Here is a 23,570-nt window from a genome sequence, read left to right on the forward strand (position 1 = left end):
TGAAGCCTGCAATCGTCCAGTTGTATCAAAATAGTTGGTCAATTTCAAATTGAGATTTGGCATCATTTGGGTCAAACTACTGTAATTACAACCACCCATTCGCTCATTGACGCAAATGCTGTCGACATTTTTATGTGCATAAAATTTGTTGACCTACTTCTTGAATGTAAGCAGACCCCTGTTAGCGAGACTTCTTTTCTCATTGAATCCAACTCAATCAAGCTTCCCACTCTTTTGATGTAGCGCAGTGATCTTTTTTCCTACGCTAAGGGCCTAGAAGCCGAGCATTTTTTGAACGGTCTTTTAATGGCCGGCAAATATTTTTACTCATGCAAAATACAGGATTCGTAATTCATGATATTGAAAAAGTAAATTTATTTCTCAAAATATTACTTGAAGAGGCAGAATACTCATTTTTTTTACATCAATACACAAGGACACTTCTGGCCCCTATAAGAACTTCCGGCCATCTTGGACGAGTAAATCTTGGTATTTCGGAGTGAAATCGGGACGCTGAGCTCGTGTAACACGTGGGAAGCCTCATCATGGCCAACTCCGGAATCTTGGTAAGTACACTCACTCGCTGCCCCGCCCAGTGGAGAGGCTTTAAATCCGTGATTTGAGGTCATTTCCGCTACTCTTTCCGACTTGTCGCCAAGGAAAAGGTCTGCAGGTCATGCTTTCCGGTTGCTTATGAAGTAGATGAACCTTGCAAGTCCGCTTGAGCCACAACATCCTGTTGAGTCTCCGGGGGAGTCCGAGCATTTCACGCCCACCTATCGACCTATCGTCCGTCATGTTGATTTCAGATCGGGATGGACGACACGGGTTCCGGACCCATTACGGTCCAGACCACAGCCATGGGCGGGCTGGATCCCCACGGATTAAACGTGGGAGGATTGGGGGGCCATTTGACGCCCGCTTTGGGTTTAGGGGGCGTCAATTCCGAGAGCCAACAATGTACCTTGGTGGAACTGGGCAAGATTCTTTTGACAGCGGCTCGCGATGGCGACACGCAAGAGGTGTGCGGCGTGATCCGCAAAGGCGCCCCGTTCACCACGGACTGGTTAGGCACATCGCCCTTGCATATGGCGGCGCAAAACGGGCACGTGGAATGCTGTGAAGTGCTCTTACGGGCGGGGATCTCCAAGGATGCCCGCACGAAAGTGGACAAGACGCCCATGCATTTAGCGGCCCAAGAAGGTCACGTGGAAGTGTTGGAACTACTTCTGAAGCATTCGTGCGATAAAGAAGCCCTAGATATGGTGAGTATCCCAAGGCTAATCTATGAGAATTTTTAGATATTCATGCATTAGTTCTTAGTTATATATGACGCCTCTCCATTGGGCGGTGGATCGCGGGAATGTGGGCGCGGTGGAAATGTTGTTACGATTTGGAGCTGACACTAATGCCGTGAGCAAATTTGACAAGACCCCCATGGAAATTGCATCTGATCAGGGCCGTCCGGATATTTTTGAAATGCTTCAAAATGCCGACTCTTTCCTACAAATCCCGGTCGATCCGCACGAATCTGACGCGGCCACTTTGGCCGCCACACAGAGCATCATGGATAACGATGCCATGGATCATTCCGCCTCTCTGTTAAGTCCGCCCGGTGCGGACTTGAATGGGTCCGAGGCTCCTCAGGTTACCAAAAGTCCCGAGAACGACGCCGTCAAGTTCTTGGAAGCGCATGGCATCACTATTCAACCCGAAGATTCCGGTGGTGGAGCCCTGGAGTCTCATCTGCGAACCTCCAAGCAGACGTTGACCTTGACCGAGGCGGGGAAAATGCTCCTCAATACCAACCAAGGGCACAGACCGACGACTGTCAAGAAAGTGATTGTGTCTTCCAAAGCGGGGACTTCTAAAATCTCCACCTTGCCCGTCACAACCAAGTTAGTGGCCGTGTCTTCCGCCAAAAACGTGATCCCTGTCAGCTCGGGTGGTATGGCCACCATTGTGGTGGGTAGTGGCCCCACCAAACGGATACTTCGCGTTCCTCCCAGCCAATTGGCGGCCTTAAAGTCTCGTGAGTTTTTCATAACCACTTTGGCGTTCATGATTTTGCAGATATTAATACCCTATGTTTTGGATGGTAACCAATGACCTTGATGCTTTTCAGGCACCTCGAACATTAAGATTGCATCCCCCAATAAAGGAACGATCGCGGCCGCCTCCGGCTCAACGGGCACGAAGCTCACCGTATTACGGGTCAACCCTCATTTAAAGACCGTCCAAGGCTCCCCTGCTGTAATGCAAAAGTTCAGCTCTCCCAATTCCACCATCACTTTGGCACCAGCCAGCAACCTTGTGTCTTCGAAAGGAATCACCACGATTGTGACGGAAGCTTCGGGATTTGCTCACGGGGCCCCTATCATGGTCAGCTCAATCAAAAAGGAGCCCGCTCCGACTTCCCCGCAACCGGTTCAAGGTGATACCCTCACCCTCAGCCGCACCGAGTTACAAAAGATGCTGGATGCTGCCAAAGAAGAATACCGAGAGAAAATGGAAGCGCAAGAACGGGAAATGTCCCGACTACGGCAACAAGTTGAGGCCCTGGCTAAGGGTGCTACTTTCCAATCAAAGTAACCCAGTATATACATTGTGATTGATAATCGAACCGCTCTCTTTCAATAGAATTACTGATATGTGAAAGAATCATTGACCCAGTTCGTGTTCGCGCCCATATTCGAGTACTCGACTACGAGCTTGGTTTCCCCGCGTTCTGTATGGTAACAGCTCGAGAGCAAAAGATCGCGGACTTGGCCTGTAGGATCAGTTTTTTATGACTCGGGCGAAAGTCTTTCTGGATAGTATTGTGCCAAGTGAACACTCCAAAAAGAGCTCTTTCTTTCATGAGGCATTCCTACTTCCTACAAAACGACCCAGCCCTCGCAACGAAAACCGCCGCTCCCTAGGCTCGTTTCCCCATCCAAACCCTCGGCTGCACACATCCCGGTCGCTCCTCTCTGAGCCACGGCCTTTCAAGGCCAGGTCCGATGGAACGGACGAGGGCTCTCCCCGGCTTGAGAACGAAAGATACGCCCTGGCCCAGCCAGCTCTTTGGCCCGATCGCTGCTCGCCGTCCTTCGTCCTTCTAGAACGTCCCCAGTAACTCTCCAGCTAGAGACAACTATTTGAGTGTGAGCCAGCCGATGGGAAGTGTGCAAGAGGACGGCAGAGCCACGGAGAAACCCAGAGACGAGACAGAGAAGGAAGAAGGAAGAAGGGGGGAGGCCCAAACCCGGTTACAAGCCATATGTATCGATTTCTATGACCCCACACCGCCGTTCTTGCTCTCATGCCGCTCATGCCCCAAGATCCCGGTTGACTCGGGCTTTCTCGGGCTTTTCCAGCCGCTCTAGCCGAATTTGGCCCTCGCTTTGATGGATATCCCTGTTCCTTCCGCCTCATCCGCCGCTACTTGCGTCTAATCAGCCTAGCCCGAAAGGGGGTGTCCTCTAGGTCTTTGGTCGGGTCTTGCTGTTGGGGCCGTGCCCAGGACTGGCCCAACTGTGTCCTCGTCGGCGGTGGTGTGAGCAGCCAGCTGAGAAAGACGTCAGAGATGGAGTGGCTCCTCCTCATGTTCCATGGACGGCTCAGGGCTGCTAGCTAGCAGGGAGGGTGGGAGGCTGGAATTTGCGAGAGCCCCGGGCGAGCCCCAGGCCTGACCAGCACGCTTAGACCTGGGCTGGACCAGCGAGTGGCTCCTCCGGCCCCAGGGGGCTATGGGCTCGTAGATGGGGGGGTGACTAAGGAGGAGTAGAGGGAGAAAGAGGAGAAAGAGGAGAAGAAGGACTGGTCCTGGTCTCGCCGCCGCTCTTGTCTTGGATCTAGGGACGCCAATTCTTACCCATACTAAGGCCGGGTTTGAGCCAAAAGAACTTGAAGCCATCATTTTATCCCGGAGATGAGCTGGTTTAGGGTGTGTAACGAGACACAATCGTCTCCACCTGGTCATTAATGTGTAATAGATTCCAGCTTTAGCTTTGTGTATGCGTTCATTTCAACTTGGGTCGGACGTTGATGGCACTTTAGGAGTCCGACCTGGGACTTGGATGTGAGATCACCTAGGGCCGTGAATGAGCGGGTCACGGATTCAATCCATTCCAGGCTTAGAGTGGCTAAGTGGGTGACGATTTCTTGCGCTATTTGCCCAAAACCCCGGCCCAGACCAATAAAGTGGGTTGGTCGTGTTTGGATTTTGGCCTGGTTGATCTCGAATTGGCCAACCTGGAACTGGTGCGATTGCAGTGAGTCAAGTCAAAGAGGCCCTTCAATTTCGGATTTAATCCCTATTAGTGTGTTCCCATGGGGAATAAAGGTGTTTGTGCCCAGGGGCATTGGCCCTCATTCGTCCACGGAGTTCCAGCCTGATCTGAGATCCCGCTCCACGCCCCTCACCCGTGTGCCAGCTCCGCCCGCCCGACCTCACGCCCCGTCGCTTCATTGGGCCTGTTGTGGGTCCGTTAAGGCGGTGCGCACCCGCCCCTGGTCTCCCCTCGTTTATTCCGGACATCGGGGTACCGTGGGCCTTCAGCCTCGATCGATAAGCTCACCGATTGGCTGGCCCCGTCCTCCATTGTTGGCGGAGGCGGCCGTTGAGACGTGAATCCGAGCATCCGTGGATCCGCATTGAGCCGTGGCCGTACCGCTGGCTTGGCTGGCCCCGCCCGCCTTCTGTCTCCTTGCCCCCGTCCCTTTGGTGGGTGGGCCGCCTCTGGCGCCCCTGGTCGTCTGAGGACCCTAAGGACCCTGAGGACCCCTTTGGATAGGTGTCTTGGGGCTGGCTTTGTGATCCTTGGATCCAGCTTGGCTGAATCTGTCGGTCTTGAACATTGGTCGGTCCCATTTCGATCGATTGCTGGATTGATTCATTAATCCTGGTTGGGCGTGGGAGCTCGTGCGGCTTCGTGATCGTCAGTGTGGGGCGTGTGGTTGCGCTCGAGTGGCCGCCTTTGAGGCTGTGGCCTGGGGGTTGTAGCGGGTGTCCCGCCCAGTGTGATCGGCGCCTCGCTCGATCGGTGAGCTCGTCAGCCCGTGCTCGAGCTGGCCAGTGTGCTGCGGCGAGAGGGCGCGGCTCGTGATTGAAGGCCTGTCGAGGACGACCACACCCTCGTCATGGCGTGTTGTCTCTCCGAGGAACAGAAAGAACAGAAGCGTATCAACGCGGAGATTGAGCGACAGCTCAAGAAAGACAAACGCGATGCCCGAAGAGAACTCAAACTTCTCTTGCTGGGTGAGTGACCATCGGCATTTCCATCATCATGTTGGTGGTGGTAGTAGTGGGGTTAATGGGGCTGAGATGACCTGTGAATGGGTCGCTCAGCGGACGTGCGAGCCGCTGGGCCCCGCGAGCCTAGCCCCTGATTTGGTGCCATCAAATGTGTTCTAATGAACTTTTGCTTTCAGGTACCGGAGAATCCGGTAAGTCGACCTTCATCAAACAGATGCGCATTATTCACGGCTCCGGTTACACGGACGACGACAAACGCGGTTTCATCAAGTTGGTCTTTCAAAATATCTTCATGGCCATGCAGAGCATGATCCGAGCGATGGACATGCTCAAGATACCCTATGAAAACGGCGATTCATCGGTAAGACTTTGAAGACACGGATGAATACGACCCCCTTTTAATCAACTTTTAACCAGGTCAAGGGCCGCTAGCTAGACATTAATCTTGTGATAAGAGTGTTTTAAGCCCTTGGCGTCGGTCCGGTTATACTCAATCAATTGTCAAGAAGAGGTCACTGAATCTCTCTCTCTCTCTTGCACTCTTTAAAATGAAGAAAGAAAAAATGCCCCACCTTTGCGTCTTGTTTGTAATATCAATCGTATCAACAAAAGTCGTTTGGACGCAAAATATTGGTTTTGTCCAAACCTACGGTCTAGAGTTTGCGACGGCTAGTCTCCCTAAATAATGCACCCAATATATATAGCAAGGCAGAGCTCATCATGTTGTGTTGTGGCTAACTGATATGTTGCCATTTCCAGGAAAAAGCCGACTTGGTCCGGTCCGTGGACTTCGAAACGGTCACCACGTTCGAAAGCCCCTACGTAGAAGCCATCAAAGATCTCTGGAATGACAAGGGCATTAGTGAATGTTACGACAGAAGGAGAGAGTATCAACTCACAGACTCGGCGAAATAGTAAGTAACAATGGTTCCGTTGTAAATCGAGGCGAGTCGCCCTACCAAATGATACCCTAGAACTGCACCTTGAATCATTGTTGATCCCCCTGTCGCTTGAGCCATTATTAAAGACACGTACGCACCCTTAACTGACATGATCCTACTACCCCTTTGCAGCTATCTAAACGATATCGATCGAATAGCAGAACCCGACTATCTACCAACGCAGCAAGACATTCTCCGTGTGAGAGTGCCCACCACGGGTATCATAGAATATCCATTCGACCTCGAAGAAATCAGATTTAGGTAATATTTCCACCACAATCTTGCTAACGGACGACGCTCAATCTCTTCCAGTTTCATTGAGGATGTGGATCGCATTGGTGAACCCGGTTACTTGCCAAGCGAGCAGGACATTCTCCGCTCTCGAGTGCCCACTACGGGCATTATTGAATATCCTTTTGATTTGGATGGGGTGGTGTTTCGGTAAAAGCAAAACTTTAGATTGACTTCGAACAATCATTCACCATGAACTTAACCTAACGTACTGCAAACGTATTGCAATGAATCGCATTGCCCACCCAGTAAATCATGTAATTTCGAACTAGAACGGCGACAGTGTTGCTTCTTTGCGTCCAACGACTTGTTTCTCATGGACAAATGGTGTTCGGGATCGGGAGCTAAAGCACAAACTACTCTTGATCTTGCAGAATGGTAGATGTCGGAGGTCAACGTTCGGAACGTAGAAAATGGATTCATTGCTTCGAAAACGTCACGTCAATCATTTTCTTGGTTGCTCTGTCAGAATATGATCAGATTCTTTTCGAGTCAGACAACGAGGTAAGTTATATTTCTTGGGCCGAGTGGATGGGCCAACAGTTTCAAGGTTGTTCCAACCACGTGTCGTCAACCTTGTCATCAGAACACCTAGAAGTATAAAAAACGAAAGGAGGAGAGGGGGCAAACCAAACCCCAAGCTATATTTCAAATATGGAGTTGTAAGGCTTCGAAAGTGAGATTATCTCAATCCTCAGTAGGGCTTGTGAGTGTGAACCCCAGTTCGCGATTAGCATATACCACAAGGTCAAACTTGTTCGTCATTTAATCTTCAAGATTTGAAGGTCAGAATATTCTTATGCCTTTTTAAAATCCACGGTTGGCACCTCAATGGCTTCCGATTTTCGAGTACTTTGTCAAGGATTCCGAAACCTTAAGACTGATTGATTCACGTGTCGCCTTCTCTTTCTGGCAAGGCTCTCTATAAGTCACCTGGACCAAGATGGAACTCACCAAAAACACGTTTATACTTTTACTTTTCAGAACCGCATGGAAGAGAGTAAAGCATTGTTTAAAACAATCATTACATATCCCTGGTTTCAACATTCGTCGGTCATATTGTTCTTAAACAAGAAGGATCTTCTTGAGGAAAAAATTATGTACTCCCATCTGGTTGACTATTTCCCCGAATACGACGGTAAGTAAATACTGGAGAGTGAACTTGGCTTCTGGAATGCTTCCTACAGGTATCCAGTTTTAGGGCATTTTTCTTTGCAAAGTGCACATTCGAAACATACCAAGGGTTCGGATTGTCTAGTCCTCTCTGTAATATCTTGTCCCGTGGCTTTCTAGGTCCCAAGGAAGATGACAAAGCTGCTCGGCAATTCGTTTGCGACATGTATCTTGTCCAAAATCCTGATCCAGATAGAATGTGTTACTCTCATTTCACTTGCGCCACAGGTCTGAATTTAAAAAAAGAATGAGAAAAGCAGGAATTCATGCCGAATCTCTTACATTGTTCAAATCACATGGGGAAAGAAACCTGTGGCATTTTATTAAAATTTGTTGGCACAAATACGGGAATTTAGTTAGCGTATGAATCGTGATTTATCTGCACCACTATTTGGCAGTCATGTAAAAAAATTTGAGTTAGAAAAATAGTACTCAAATGTATGCAAACGATCGATGTTTGCTCGGTAATTTATTATTGGCCGTACTTGCGATCTAATCGTTAGCCCTCGTAGACAAGATCATAGCATTTTCTAGCCTAGCTATTTGTTGTACCAGCACTATCACGTACGGATTTATCTTTCAGGACCCCAAAAGGATGCAATAGCCGCACGCGAGTTCATACTGCGAATGTTCGTAGACCTTAATCCAGACACAGAGAAAATTATCTATTCCCACTTCACATGTGCCACAGGTAATCCCACTCATCGACATCGATCTAATCTCTTCGTTTTCTTTCCTCTCTTTCGCTTTCCTACCAATCTTCAACTGGCCTTGATGACGAATCCTCTTTGCTTGCTGGCCTACATTTGGGAAATCTCCTGGATATTTGGCTAAATAGACACTGAGAATATTAAACTCGTGTTCTGTGCCGTCAAGGATACTATCATGCAGGCTGCTTTGAAAGAATTTGGCATGGCTTAACAATTACACCCTGGAAACAAATAGTTCCTCACGGGTTTCTTGTAAATACTAATTTAAGATCATTGTTTAAAAACTATAACCCACCAATTGTCAGGTTTGGGTCCTTGGTAAGTGCCAGTAACGTAATGTCAACCAGTAACTTGAATTCGGTTAAAACTGTATTTTTGAAGTACATCGCTCACTACATAGCAAATCACCTCTTGTGAGGAACATTTCGTCTCTCTCACCATGGACCACTGGAATCCAATGGTCTCTGCTCTCACCCACCTAACATCTAACATCGTATCAAAGGAGATCATGAACATTTTCTAAGTTTTTCTAACGCATTGGATTGTTTTATTTATTTCAGACACAGAAAACATCCGGTTCGTGTTTGCAGCAGTTAAGGACACAATCCTGCAGTTGAACTTAAAAGAATATAATCTAGTTTAGTGTTCTCTTCATCATCAACATCATCATCAAGAACATCTTCATCATCCACTTCTTCGTACCTTCTATCGCCTTGGTCTTTGACACATTCATTGTTGAGGTGTCCAAGCACCAGCGAGGAGAAGGGCTAAGAGGAACAAAAACCAATGCCTTTTTGAAGGGGATGGCTCCTGATCATTACCACTACCAACACAAGCAAATTCAGTGCAGATTGCTGCAACTTGCGGCTAAACTGGATGCATGTTGCAACGCTTCCGAGACATTAATAAGAAGAAGCTCAACAAGAAAGCAACAGCTACTATGATCGCTACGAAGGTTTCTACTGGAGTTCTTCATCTTAAGGCTAGAGGCTCCCCTGACTAAGACTTTATTACTATTACGACTATTTCTTATAAGACGTATGGGACTGGAACAGAAAGTCTGCAGACTCCCACGTTTGTGCTGAAACCAGTCAAGAGAAATGATGAGAAGAAATAAGTGATTTTTTTAAGGAAAGCAAACTCGCGTGATTACTATGTCCAGACATATTTTGTGTTCTACCAAATCATCGAATGAGATGTCGGGCAAGGACACGAGTCAATTATTTGGAGATGGATTCACCAGACTCTGACTTACCCCTCCCCTTCCACCCTTATTTTCAATCCGATGAAGGCATCTTTCGCTTCGTTTCTTTTGGTTCAAACGGACGAAGTATATGGGGTTGTGGACGATCGATGAAAGCTATTGAGATCGACTTGCTTGCCCTGCAGAGACCAAGAACTCATGAAAAATGAAATCCATTTGTTATTGGCCAATACAATTCATGAGCCTGCCCAACAATATGCGATTGAGAGGAGATTTGTCAACCAATGACAAATTACTTGGCGGAGCATTTCAACCAGTGAATGAGTTTTGTAAGCAAATATGATGTGGTTTTGATCATCAAATAATTAAAATTCTCGACTCCGACGATCCTTCGCGGCCTCAGAACGACCGACAACTGTCAATTGTATTCGGTCATCTCTGTTAAACGGATTGTTTTTTGCTCCTACGCTCAATCATGAAGATCAATTGGCGAACCATCAACGGCTTGTTATGACGAACACCATTCCTCCCTCTCTCCCACAAAAAGACCCAATGTGAACAGACTTGAAAACGGACCACTTCAACTACTTCCACCACGAAAATAGCATCAGCGATAGCAGAATTCTTATTTGACCTATGGACAAGAGCAGCACTTGAGCAAGTCAATCGCCAACAATCGAGATAAAGATGCTCCTACCGAGCAGTTATTGCTCTTTTCTACTGATACTCTTGCGAATGTTCTCTTCATTATATGGATCAATTGCTACATCAACGACAGCATTAACAACGTATCATCAGACCTCTCAGTAAACAATGGCAAGAATAACTAATGTTGTTGTTCCTTCTACAAGAATACTGATCCTGGGTCTGCTTGCCGTTGTTGTTGATTCCAGCCTTGTTCATAGCGTGCATCTGGAATATCCAAGTTTGAATCGGAACTCTGGTCAAAATCGTCGTCCTCATTGATCCTCTTCATTAATCATTCACTTCTTTCGCAACTGCAAAGCTCTTGCATTTATCTCAAGATCGATTTACCCATCCGAAGGTCTCGCATTCGCCTAGGACAAAAAACAAAATGCTTTGTGTTAATGCCTCATCAAAAAAAATTGTTACAGTTGCCCCGCCCTTATCCTCCTCATCAATCGACCATTCCCCCAGAGCCCCTTTCCTTTGCCTTCGCTCTTCCTTGGAACACAAGATCCCAAGATAAAATTGACCCATTTGGAATATCTTACTAGAACCACCTTTGATCCCACATCTCATTCAGATTTTTAATTGCAATGGCTAATTCCTGTTTTTCGTGTCTATTTACCCTAATATTTCGTGAAAAGTCCTTTTTTCGTTGAAGAAGCCAACAAGAAGTGTGTATTCATTATCATCCGTAGCTATGCGGAGAAGAACTTTATTTATTTATTTCGACCCCGGTCCTTGTGGTCGAGTTCTTTAATAAATCTTAAATTCGAATTTCAACGTTTGATTTGCAATGCCGTAGTTCCCTCTCCAGCAAGCTCAGAACTAGTCATTCAACCACAATCACCAATGCCACTTCCCATTCAAATGGTAGAAGTTTGACAAGATGGATTTCAAAGCCAGGATTGGTCCCAGTAATAAAAAACTGTGGGGAACAATGAGTGGTCATGCTACTATTACTAACGCTTCACCCACTGTTAAAGATACTACTGTTCTGTTATTATCCCCACCACCGCTACTTCGACTTTGACTTCTACGATTATGATTTTATCATCATTGCTATCTTTATTATCATTATTACTGCTACTGCTACCACCACCCATGTCAATGTTGCAGCTACTCTTTTCTTGTAGTCCATTTTTGTGGGTATTTCCTTCTAGTATTTAAGTCGTCTACGAACTTATTTCATACTTGACCCGCTCGTTCTTCACCCCATGGCGAACATCTTTGTTTTCATTCTCTGCAGAAAAAGCACATACCCGTTGCCTATTGCTTCTATATTACCATCGTTCTTATGTTTAATTGCGCTTTTGTTTTCAAAGTCCCGCCCACTGATTGTTTGATGCTGTTATTGCCACTCTAATTTGAATGAGATTTGCCAATGGTTGGAGGTGGGCGCCGTAAGAATCCTCCTCCTCCTCCCCTACTCACCTACTCCTCAAATCCTCTTTTGCTCCCTCAAACTTTCCGCCCTCCCTCTGAAATTCATTCTTATCTTGGACTGGAGATCAGTCCTCCCGCAAAAACGTCAAAATTTGTCAACTTGAGGAGCCAACATACAACCCCCCCCCGCCCCCTTCTTCCCCCTCCATTCTATTCTAACCTATCCATCTCCATTTCCTAATCGACCTTGTCCCGCCCAGTCCCGCCTCCCCTTTCTCTCCAGTTGCATTCAAGTTTTCCCGCGCGATTTCGCCCCCTACCCTTCAATCGCTCTATCTCGCTCTATCTCTCTATCTCTCTCTGTCTCTGTCGATGGAGAATATCCATATTTCTCTGAAGCTGCCTAACTGAATAATTGCGCGGGAAAATTTCGAGATATTTGAAGACGGACGTCCTAAAGAGACTTGATCCAAGAGTCCCCACTGACCCGCATTCAAATTAACTAAAAAAGTCATTTTACACAACAATCAAAATACGTTTTCGCATCCACCATCAAATCACACCTTCAAAGAAGATCAAGCTTCGACTACATCCATTATGAATTGAGTACGACAACCCACAGCCGTGTTCGTACGAAAGCCGATTTCAATCTTGACCAACCCGTGAGTGATCCACTAGCCGGGGGCCCGCCGACCCCATCCACCGTCTGTAGCCCGCTCACTCCCTCCCTCTCTACTGGCGGCACGCAAAGCCGAATGCATGATTTTTTTTCATTAAGCTTGATCCATTTCTTTCTGTGCCATACTTTCCGTTTAAAAATGCATTTCTTTAATGACAAAAGCAATCGACATAATCACATTTTCATGGCGAAAAACCACAGGGAGACGGACGATGGCCGGATGACGACGGCGACGGTGCTGATGGCGGTGGTGGGTGTGGCGGGAGCATCCATGGCCACGGGATTTGGGGGTCACCATTGAAAGACGCTTATTTGCCGAGGCTTATACATGAAATGAACTTTAACAAGCCACCAACATCTTGCGGGAAATCGAGTTGCACTGCAAAACATGATAACAGTCCATTAAAATGTGAAACTGCGTGAATGTGAAAGAAAGAATATGGTTATATATTGTGCAAATTTAAAATTAAATAAATGAAAAAAAAAACGTCGTAAACTAGATAGTACATAATCATCGCTCGGAATCTCCAAATGAAGGTCAGCACCCTTATTGCTCACAATACAAGTTTGCGGGCAAAACATTGAGTAAGTCTTCTTAACATAGTGGTGCTTGCCATTTAGGGGGAAGATGTCTTCTACTCTTTCGATTCTCCCCTGGCACATGTGCCGCCCCAGAACGTGGAGTTTTGCAACTCAATCTGGTCAAGTATTTTTATGGGGATTGTTTATATTTGGCAAAAGAAATCTCAGTTGGGTCGGGCTCATGCACCAAACCTTGCCAAACAAAAAGTGACCTCGTCAAAGGAAGAAAAAGACACATCAAGATGCTTTTTGAGCCCAGCCTTAGTCGATGTTGTAAGAGTGCTGGAAGAGCTGAAGTAGAACAATAGAATATGACCCAAAACGTGTTCGTTAGTGTGGTTTATGCCACGTCTTTTGTGTGTTCATGCATCAGTATTGAATCTTTTTCTCATCTCAGTGTGAATTTTAATTGTGCCCAAGGAAAAAGTTGTGTCGAGATTCAATTCTTGGACGATCCGGGTCCTGCTCCACTTACCATAGAAACCGAGATTTCAAACGTTTTAGTCAATGATGAATGGGTCAGTTTTTTCTGGGGAAGACATGAGCAGGCCAATGTTTCTGTTTTGGGCATCGTCGATATGGATGACTTTTCCAATAATCGATCCCATGGACTACTTCGAACGAGCTCCAACTTTTGGAAGTGGTCCAAGACGACAGACGAAAAGACTACCAACAAAACCACTCCAAAGGTTTACTTCTCATCTTTGGAAATTGATCATTGGGCGAAAAAGCCACGATCTCGAACCAAGCGAGGTAGTGAAAACATGCCTTCGTCTTGGGTAGTAGAAATCCTGGTAGTTGCCGATGATACCATGAGTGAGCATTATGAAGAGGAACAAGATCTAACCCTGTACATCTTGACTGTGATGAATACTGTGAACCGTGTTTTTCAGTAAGTGCTCATTTCTTTCATTCCAAAATGTCACACGAGCTCCTTTTCCTCGAGATACATTATACTCCGGATGAGTTGGAAGAAATACGTACCACATCTTCTCTTATTAGGGATTCTACTTTGTTTTCGTGTAACATGAGTGGATACTTTCCTTTTGTGACTCCATCTCATCCAGAACTATTCGCTCAATACCTGAAAAAGCAATGCAGCAAACATCATCCAAATTAGCTCGAGAATGCCATTGTAAGCCATGAGAGTGTCTCGTATACCCAATTACGAATGATACTATCGGGTTTCTTTGTTTTGCTAGGGAAGCTGTTCTTAACCAACAAAATTATTTTTCGCTTCAATAGTAGTGTTGTGGCCAGTCCACCCAAAGTTGGACTTATCTGGGTTCTCTGATGTTCAGCCGTTTGCCGGAGAGGTCTAGAGTCCATTGGTGGGCTCAAGTCCAATAAAATAACCTCTCTCCTTAATGCTAAACTAAACCAATTTCTAATCAATTAGTATATTTTAGCTGAATTCCACTTAAATTGATTTTGTTACATAAAGATAAATTTCAGATGAATTTGGCTAAACTTCAGCTATGGTTTGCCATTTTCATCACACACTCTCCCAGTCTCTCGTATCAAAATGTTGGAGCTTTCTACTGCAGTTATTAAATACTCCATGAACCAAGCACTATTTCCTGAATAATTATCATGAAAAAAATGAAAGTAAGTGTACAGTGACGAGTCCCGATTGCAGTCATTTCTAAAAGTCTCAAGTCCTATCAATTTCGCCAAATCTGAGCAAGACTCGAGTGCACTTGGACTTGACTCAGCATTAGAAAATACCCACAATCAAGTGAATCCTGGTATTGACTCGCGGGTTAAACACTCATTTGTCACGAGTGAGCAAGAATGGGGTGGCGTAAATTGTTCCCGAGGCTAGTTGAAAAATCAAATGTGAACATTTTTTTGTGACATAAAGTACCGAACTTACCTTGAAGCGGGTAAATGATGGACTGCAAAACTTTTGAGTTTGGCTTTTAGTCGGACCTCATTAAGAGCTCAATAATAACCCTAAATTTTGAGCTCGTGCTGGAGTCAGAAAATAGGGAACAATCCGCACACACTTTTGTATGTGTTATCAATTGAAAAGGACAATATCTCCATCCCATTGCGTTTTTCTTCAACGAGTTCAGAGGCCAGTTTTTAAACCTTCTTACCTTGGTGTTAAGGCTTGGACGTTCCTTATTTAGATCTATCGAACGGCCAGAACACCAACGAACGCCAAAGAATGCACTCTTGACGAGCCTCGTTTCTGAAGAGTGTACGAAAGGGAAAAAGCTAGCCTTTTCCTTGCCAGATCTTTCTGCAAATGACTAATTTATTCGTTTTGTGCATTGCACTATGCCGATATTGGAAGGTTTTAACCCTTTTTATTGAGGAATTTAAAAAATAACGTGATTCTTTTTCACATTAACATGGTTGTTTGCATGTAGTAATTTCATATGGTTGTCTCATAAATAGGGACTGCGCTTTATTTTGTACATTTGGCCTAAAAATGTTGTTTTGGCTGAAATCAGAACTTGCTTGGCTGTAGAATTGGTTTTAAACTTTGAAACCAAAGGTTGCCGCCAAAATGAAGATATCTTGGTTGAGAAACAAGAGAAACAAATAAAAAAGCCAGCTTCAAGTCTATAGTGACAAGCTAAGCAGGGCGTTAAGATAGTTAAGGAGCCCAATAAACGCAACATAGCTGCTTTCCTTACCTCCTCCAGCCTAACTATCTTCTCTTTTTGAGGAGGAAAGATCTCAATTTTTCCTCACTTAGATCAATGTAGAAACTAGATCATTGTTGCAGATCTGCTTTTGGGTAAAGAGGACAATAATTAAGGGGAAGCCTTTCTTTGGCTTATTTTTCAAATTCGTACTACTTAAAAAAATAGATTTAAATGTCCCTTCTTTTTTAATTTATATGCACCTTTTGAAACACTTTTTGGCCTTTTCTGCATCTTTCAGGCTAATTTTTTTTCGTCTTTAAAGGGCTCTGATATTTTGCACATTTTGCCCTTCCCTACTCATAAGAAGATGAAAATTACCCATCATACCATTTTAGCGAATTGTGCAGGTATTCAAATATCGTCAAAACTACCCCGAGTGTTCCTATGACGTTTAGGCTTAGCTCTAAACATGTGGAGGTATGTGATTAAGGGAGTGGCTGGATGTCCCACGTGAGCTTGATACAGGGTCACATCCCGACGTCCCGGCTTCATGAATGACACTCATTGTTTGTGGGCTATTTGGAAATAACTAAAAAATTAGGTCTATCAGCCTTAACTTCAAGGTATATCAAGGTGCCTACCTGCTCACTACGTCGATATGTTTGTTGTTGAAAATGGTGTAAATTTAACTGATTGGATTAGTACATGTGTTTATCTAAGATGGCCCTTAAAAGCTAATCATGACGGCCATTTCCTCAGGATGCTAACTTAGATGCTATTATGACCTCGCCAATTTTTTAAGAGGTCATGGACTCATTTTCAATGCAAAATGGTCAGTAAAAATGAAACTGTAAGTAATGAAAGTGCAGCAAACATTTGCCAACTTTTTCAAAAGTCAGTTGTAACGGTGTACAATTTGACAAAAGTACCCAAACTTCCAAAAATAGTTTTCTGGATTAATGATGGTTTATTTGGTAAAATATTGATATGGGAATAATTCGTTACGGGGGAAAATGAACTGGGACTATAATTGAAATCTTTACAAACCGCATTGAAGGCATTTTCCCTTTCCATATTTTACAATCCGATAGTTTATGAATATGTACTTCGACAAAAGATAGAGAGTTTTTAATTTTCGGTTCTAAGTACACACTCATAATTTGCTATAGTGTTGAATATGGAAATGGTATATAGTGTTCAAAAGGGTGCAAAAGGGTAACGAAAATTTGCTGCAAATATAGCATTTTGTATTTCTTTACAGCTCTAATTCTTATACTCCGTTCCTGTTGCAGAGATGGTACCCTGGGGCAATCGTTTTCAATTTCTGTTTCGAGGGTGATCAAATTGACTCCTGAGCATAATCTTGGCCTCCAAGTCAGTGGCCATGCGAGTCAAGCCTTGGATGACTTTTGCCTTTGGCAAGAGAAACAATTTCCCTCCACATTCCAAGATGAGGCCGGCATCGCTAATTCGACCAGCCCTAAGATCAACAAGCGCCATGATCTGGCCATCTTGCTGACTAAACGAGAACTTTGCCGATCCGAAGAGCAATATACGTCAGACGAAAAGGAGAGTGATGGCAGAATAGCCAAGAAGAAGGAATCATGTTCCACGCTTGGATTAGGTAGTAGAACCGGGATTAATTCTTTCTCCTTCATGATTGGACCAAATACGTGAAGCTTAGTTTTGAGTACCTGGCCAAGCATGGAAAGCTAATATAAACTGAAAAGGTTTTATTTAATTGTTCAAGGACACTTTTTGGAGCTCTGGTTAGAAAGTTTTTTGTCTGATTGCTTCAAAGGTCACGAAATTTCCTGGTAAATTAAGTGCTTTCAATGCTTGGTAAACAAGTACCCATGCTGAAACCATTGGTAATCAGATCCAATAATGGTATCTCAACAATGCCAATGCTTTCGTGAACACGAACCTACGAAAAGAAACCAGTTTCTGTCACAAATACAAATATAGGTTCGGTTTTCAACTCTCTTAGCCAAAACAGGTGGGCTTTATTCCCTCTAGCTTTGATGTTATGGCTTCCTTGCGTAGACTCAAATTCTTTTATTACCTAAGAATTTCACTTTCTTTCGGTCGAACATACGGTATCAATCAATAAGAACTCCAATTCAAGACCCCTTGAAAATAGCCAGAGGCACTAGAAATAAGAATTGGCGGTCTTCTTTGCGGGAAATCTGACTCATATCGTACAGACTGCATTTTCAGTTTCTTGTCATTTGATAAAAATTATAATAAAAGCGTTTTAGAAGACCAGGAAGAATGACATGACTCGGTTATTGCCTATATTTGATAGATATTCTTCGTAAAACTGAGCCCATATTCTTTAGCCGACTGGGATGTAGATTCTTATTTGACATTCTCGACATATTAGGCTCCATTTGTAGTGGTACCTTTCCCTTCTATTGGACATTTACCGAGACCATTTAATTCCAGCTGAATTGGGCTCCATTTGTAAGAAGGGCAAGTCTTGCACCATCAATCAAGATAACGGCTTAACTGTGGCTCATACCATCGCTCATGAGATTGCACATACCCTTGGGATTCCACATGATGATCCAGATGATCCCAATTGCGTGGAAATATCCGGGCATTTCGTCATGTCGCCACGCTTAGAGACCGATATTCGCAGGTTAAGCTGGTCTGAATGCTCTAGAGCAAGTCTGTCCACGTTTTTGTCCCGCGGCGATGTGGAATGTCTTCGAGAGCAAACCAATGATCAGATGCGATCCATTCTTGACCCCACGCCTACTGGTACACTCTATGATGTAGATCATCAATGCCGACTCAAATTTGGAAAGTCTGATGCTGCCATGTGCCCCCTTTTTAAGGACAGTGAGGACTTTTGCTCCATATTATGGTGAGCAATTTGTCAGGATATTGAGTACTCGTACATTTGAGATAAAAGAAATGATGCACGATCAAATTTTAAAACCCTATCATAGGATATAGGCAAAATAAGGCCAAGTAAAAATTTTACGTGGCGACTGAAACTTACAGTAACCTAAATAAGACGTTAGAGTTACAAAAAACACTTTCCTGAAACCCCATTACGATCTGCACTTCCTTCAATTGAAAACTAGAGGTCATATAATGCTCGTACAAGACCTTGTTTGTTTGTTTTTGGCCTATTTATCATTGCACTGTACTATTAGAAGTGATGAAAAAACCATCTCCACACTCTTTTTGGTTCCTTAATCGATTCCGAAATTCTGGCTTTAGCTACAGTCACAAACGTTACCATGTTTTAAAGTAATTTGCATTTAACTGAAACATTATTACATTTTTAATGAAGAAGAGTTGCATCATTTTTATTACTTCTTAAAACGCAAATTCAGCAACATTTATTGCGAGATATTTGGCCTTTAAAGACTTTTATTTTCTGGCCCGTCATTATGACATTGTACCGCACAACTTAATTGTAAACTGGTAACTTGTGAGCTGAGACTTCGTATTCGATAACTCGTGTAATTAGTCGCAACTTCTTGCCAAAATCCAAATATCTATAACCACCTAATTTCTGGTTGTTACTTCTATCTGAAAAGATTCTTCTAACAATCCTTCCTCAAACCCAAGATAAAACGCTATTTCCTTATACACATCCGTTTTTTCATGATGTGTGTACCCAAATGCCATTTTCGCCACCAATTTTGATGGCTTATTACACAAAATCTTAAAACATTCGACAGTCAACCTGTAGTGGAAGATGAATTGGTATGAAAGGATAATAAATCTGAATAACGTTAATGCGCTTTGTTTTGCAGCCAATTATTTCCTCTCAGAAAGCTCTCTTAATGTTGATATTCAGTATGTTCGCTGTAATGTAAGAGCAATGTGTGATTTTATCTCGTTGATAAGGAGGAGGCTGTCAGGTCCTTGGGGATGATTATCTATTTTAATCTCACCAATTTCCGCTTTCCCTTAACGAGCCATTCGTACTGCAGGTAAAAAAAATCACGTTTCTTTTTTGTTCCCTCGTTCACCTGCCTAGTCCCATCTACTTTCCTGTCAATAGTGACAATTTGACATTCAATTAAACTCATATTATTTATTGTGCGTGCAAAATTCAAGATAAAGAATGTTTTCAAAAGTGTCTGTGGCCCGAAAAAGCGGTCTTCCAAATTATCCTACTTACACTTAGATGAAGTGTAGATTGAAGAATTAGGGAATAAATGTAAGCTTAAATGGAGAACATTTTTTCTTAGAATCTAACTTTCTTCGCTAAGTAGTTCGGAACTAATGTTTCAAATAGATAATGGCACTTATTCTACGGCTTTACCGTCCTTTCAGCCGAAATTGTTTGAATTGCCACTTAAATTAGATAGGGCCATTTGCTCTTGGAATTCAAACCAAAGAAACAGATCCCATTTATTTGTGTGTATGATTCACGTTATGTTCTATTTTTGGAGACCGTCCTTGTCTATTATACATTATAATCCAATTGAATTTTTCGAATTTCCCATATCATTTGCATTTAACTTCTAATAAACATTGGAAACTAGTTGATTAGTCCTCCATTCATTTTTAGGTGTGAAGTTGGCAAGAAATGTCGGACCTTGGGCGATCCCCCGGCTGAAGGAACCATTTGTGGACCTCACAAATGGTGCCAATTGGGTGCTTGTGTGGGTATGGATGATCATTACAATCCAAAAATACACGGTCAATGGGGGCACTGGAGTGAATGGGGGCATTGCTCCAGGTATGAGTTATTTAATTATTGATCTGGACAAGTATTTCATGCTACTCCATAGAATACTGTCTTGAATGATCCTTTTTTTGATAGGCATTGTGGAGCCGGATTCGAAGTGAGCACTCGCGTGTGCAACAACCCGCAACCAGAAAATGGTGGCAAGTATTGCCTTGGCGATCACGAGCGGAAACGAGTTTGTCTGAGTGGACGTCCATGTCACAAAGGGCTTATGGAGGACTTGGATGAGCAATGTATGCGAGGGAGACGAAGAGAAGGTGTTGTGACACCCAGGAGAGCCCTTCGGAATCCCAAGAATTTGTGCCACATACAATGTGCGGAGGTAGTCTAATTATGATGCTGCTGAATGGACTTGGAAAATGTTCAGATTCACCTTTCTATCCAGTAACATGTAGAACAATAACGATAATAATAGTTACTCCTATCAATATCCCCTAGATGAACTCTAAAGGTAGTGTGGATCCCCCGTATAGTTTCATCTATGCGGAAAATGGAACACCGTGTGGTCGTGAAATGGGCTCTCTCGATATGTGCTTGGATGGGAAATGTTCCAAAATTGGTTGCGACCTGGTTCTGAATTCTCAGAGCGTTTTAGATTCTTGTGGTAGTTGTAATGGGAATGGAACACAATGTCGGAGATTCAACGGAATCCACGAGGACGCTCCTGATGCCGAGATTTCCCAAGGATATGAATATGTTACGACCATTCCTTCCCATGCTAAATTGATCCACCTCCAAGAACGTGGGATATCGTCGAATTTCGTAGCTCTCATTGACACGGACAACAATTTTCCAATATTGAATTGGAACTATCAGGTTCAATGGTCCGGACTGTACACTTTTGGAGCGTTCTCCGTTAACTATACCCGAACGTCTCTCAACGCAACTCATCACTCAGAGCAATTTGTGTCCATTTACGAGGAGATCTCAAGTCCAATTGACGTGTATCTTTTGAGACAAGCCGATAATCCGGGCCTCCATTGGGGCTATGTCCTTGGATTTGAAAGCGACTCCCTATCACTGACCCCGGTACTGGAATGGAAAATGGGCCCTTGGGGGCCATGTGACCGCACTTGTGGGAGAGGAAATCAGGCGTCTGGGCCAGAATGCTTCGAAAATAATCGATCGGTATCAAATGATCTTTGTCAAAGTCTGAATAGACCTCCTGTTTTACTACGAGCTTGTTCGGTTCAACCTTGCCCACCATCGTGGTGGATCGGACCTTGGCAAGATTGTGTTTCTCTAAGTTGCGAGATGAACAAAGGTAGTCAATATCGAAGTGTCTTATGTGTGCAAGGAGCCGAGGAAGCCCTCCCAGATGATGCTTGTCTATCCGTAACGAAGCCCATTGATAGCCAGGTGTGCACACTCAATTGCACGGAAATGAGAAATGACAAAACGAACAATGGCAATCATCAAGTCCAACCGAACAAAAAGGACCCATTGGAATCCAATATTATCTTTCTGCCCTCCTTTGCATCGTCTAATTCCACAAATATGACATTCCAAAATGAATATTCAGTCACCGAGGACGTAGGATCATCGCTCTCAGTCGGAACGTCTGATCAAGCAATGCAAGATTCTCGATGGGTGGTAGGCGAATGGGTTGGATTTTGTTCTTGCAGATCCAGTCTACAGATTCGGGAGGTGTCCTGTCCTCCCGGAATGGACTGCAATACCCTTAAGAGACCTTCAACATACAAGTTTTGTTCCCAAGTCTCTCTTTGTTTAACCTGGATCACGTCAGCTTGGACCACGGATTGTGACCAACAGTGTGGTACCATGAGCCAAAGCCGACTCGTCATGTGTCCAATTTTCTCTCATACGTGTGATCCTAAGATCCGACCCCTCGCCACGCGAGATTGTCAGTTGCCAGCTTGTCACTTCTGGAGCGTTGGAACGTGGTCCCAATGTAGCGTCTCGTGTGGCTGGGGTAAAAAGCAACGAACCGTGGTTTGCCGCCATTTCCTAACTCAAGAGGAGGACGAGAATGGATGCTCGAATGTGCCTCAACCTGACACGTGGAAAGAATGCATTTCTTCGTCGTGTGGAACAGATCAGTACCCTCAAGGGTCGCTTAATGGGGACCAAGGATTTCCATGCGAAGATGAGTTGGGCAGCCATATTTGTCGACGTTTTCAATTTTTGTGCAAAACCAACCGTTACTATCAAGATAAATGTTGTCAAACATGTGGTTAGAATATGAAAATACGAAGAATAAGCAAAATGGCTTGGTGTATAATTGGATAAATGCGTTTATTCACAATACGCACGTGGTAAATAACATTTCAATACGTTTAGTAGTACTGGTAGCAACACATGAATGGGATCAGACAAGAGGATTTCAAGGCTTCCGGTAACGATAACTTATCCAATTGTACGAATTCCTATTGAAGACTTCATGGTTGGGTTCGAAGTCTAGGGCACTGATGGAATTGGACCATGCATAAACAAGTTGTATCATTGCCAAGATGATAATGCAGGGACCCACAAGGATGTTAATATCAATGTTATAAATGCAAAATCCGGCAACCAAATACATGGCAAGAATCATTAGCCGTTTCACAATCGTCAAGGCCATTTTGCGTTTTGACATCCGGCAGGCCTTAGGCCGAACGGTCGATTCTGCGATTTTCATGATGATTTGTTTTTCTCGGGAATCACTTTCCACTTATGATCTCACCGCTTCAGTGGTTGGATTTCAACTGAGGAATTTGTGCGAATTCATTGGTTGCCCTCTTCCAATTAGGAATTGGGGTCAAACAAACGGATAGCGTCTTTCCCTATGGCTCAGTTTTGATATACTGTATTCTGCCCGGCGAGTCCCTTATCAGCCGTTGGTTAAATTCGCAAGGGATTGGGAAGAGGGGAGAAACCACAGACCTGTGGAGAAACCCCTTACGCTCCAGGCGAGTCTTGTTTTGAATTTTCTGTCTGTTGCACAATATTCCTCCTTTTCTCATTTAGAGAAGCGGGGACACGTGGAATTTTTCTATCAAAAAAGTGAGCCAGTGACCACTCGAAAATTTGACGCGTTGCCGTCGCTACAGTAGGAAACCCATTATTTAATCGCACTTTATTACTTTCTATGAGTTAAGAATCATTTACATGTGCAATGAATGACGAGCAGAGTACTCATGTGACGAGTCAAGCTTTCAAAGCCTGAATCCACACGTGAAGCAAACCTCTGCATTATGAAGTCTGACGCAAAAGCTACCCAACATTTACCGAACATCCGAGAGTCCCAAAAAGATTGTTAACAATGACAAAGGTCTTAGTAGTTGGAGTTTAAAAATAATCTTTTTACGGATAAATATATTCTTTTTCTTGATTTCTAGGTAATAAATCACATAATTTC

At 44.1% G+C, this 23,570-nt stretch overlaps 2 protein-coding genes across 10 annotated transcripts; both read left to right on the forward strand.

Annotated features, from left to right (window-relative positions):
* Nucleotides 1–417: 417 nt before the first annotated feature.
* LOC131888501 (GA-binding protein subunit beta-2-like) lies at nucleotides 418–2,661 on the forward strand. Its single transcript, XM_059237378.1, has 4 exons — nucleotides 418–566; nucleotides 810–1,265; nucleotides 1,324–2,032; nucleotides 2,126–2,661. Exons 1-4 carry the CDS (start codon nucleotides 546–548, stop codon nucleotides 2,590–2,592), a joined length of 1,653 nt encoding a protein of 550 aa, XP_059093361.1. The 5' UTR covers nucleotides 418–545; the 3' UTR covers nucleotides 2,593–2,661.
* Nucleotides 2,662–3,761: 1,100 nt separating this feature from the next.
* Nucleotides 3,762–22,743, forward strand: LOC131888431 (guanine nucleotide-binding protein G(q) subunit alpha). Of its 9 annotated transcripts, XR_009374112.1 has the most exons (9): nucleotides 3,762–5,242; nucleotides 5,416–5,600; nucleotides 5,999–6,153; nucleotides 6,493–6,621; nucleotides 6,846–6,975; nucleotides 7,456–7,609; nucleotides 7,765–7,872; nucleotides 8,483–8,672; nucleotides 8,915–11,814. XR_009374112.1 is itself a non-coding variant. In XM_059237324.1 (8 exons), the coding sequence occupies exons 1-8, from the start codon at nucleotides 5,125–5,127 to the stop codon at nucleotides 8,995–8,997; spliced, it is 1,062 nt and encodes a 353-aa protein (XP_059093307.1). In that variant the 5' UTR covers nucleotides 3,776–5,124; the 3' UTR covers nucleotides 8,998–11,814. The 9 variants fall into 9 exon arrangements, 8 of the variants coding, with proteins under 8 accessions (XP_059093307.1, XP_059093325.1, XP_059093318.1 ...); XM_059237324.1 differs by lacking the exons at nucleotides 7,765–7,872; nucleotides 8,483–8,672 and adding an exon at nucleotides 8,228–8,335 and having other exon boundaries at nucleotides 3,776–5,242; XM_059237335.1 differs by lacking the exons at nucleotides 6,493–6,621; nucleotides 7,765–7,872; nucleotides 8,483–8,672; nucleotides 8,915–11,814 and adding exons at nucleotides 6,313–6,441; nucleotides 8,228–8,335; nucleotides 16,785–16,973 and having other exon boundaries at nucleotides 4,199–5,242.
* The last annotated feature ends 827 nt before the right edge of the window (nucleotides 22,744–23,570 follow it).

The sequence above is a fragment of the Tigriopus californicus genome, chromosome 1 (assembly GCF_007210705.1).
Source record: "Tigriopus californicus strain San Diego chromosome 1, Tcal_SD_v2.1, whole genome shotgun sequence".
Lineage (NCBI taxonomy): Eukaryota > Metazoa > Arthropoda > Copepoda > Harpacticoida > Harpacticidae > Tigriopus > Tigriopus californicus.

Bases quoted from the DNA above. Each gene is read 5' to 3' on its own strand.
- LOC131888501 (XM_059237378.1), top strand. From the start codon at position 546: ATGGCCAACTCCGGAATCTTG. The intron at 567-809 runs GTAAGTACACTC...TGTTGATTTCAG, and splicing joins TGGCCAACTCCGGAATCTTG to ATCGGGATGGACGACACGGG. The intron at 1,266-1,323 runs GTGAGTATCCCA...ATTAGTTCTTAG, and splicing joins ATAAAGAAGCCCTAGATATG to TTATATATGACGCCTCTCCA.
- LOC131888431 (XM_059237286.1), top strand. From the start codon at position 13,204: ATGACCCAAAACGTGTTCGTTAGTGTGGTTTATGCCACGTCTTTTGTG. The intron at 17,117-17,940 runs GTAGTAGAACCG...ATTTAATTCCAG, and splicing joins ATGTTCCACGCTTGGATTAG to CTGAATTGGGCTCCATTTGT. The intron at 20,204-20,287 runs GTATGAGTTATT...TTTTTTTGATAG, and splicing joins GAATGGGGGCATTGCTCCAG to GCATTGTGGAGCCGGATTCG.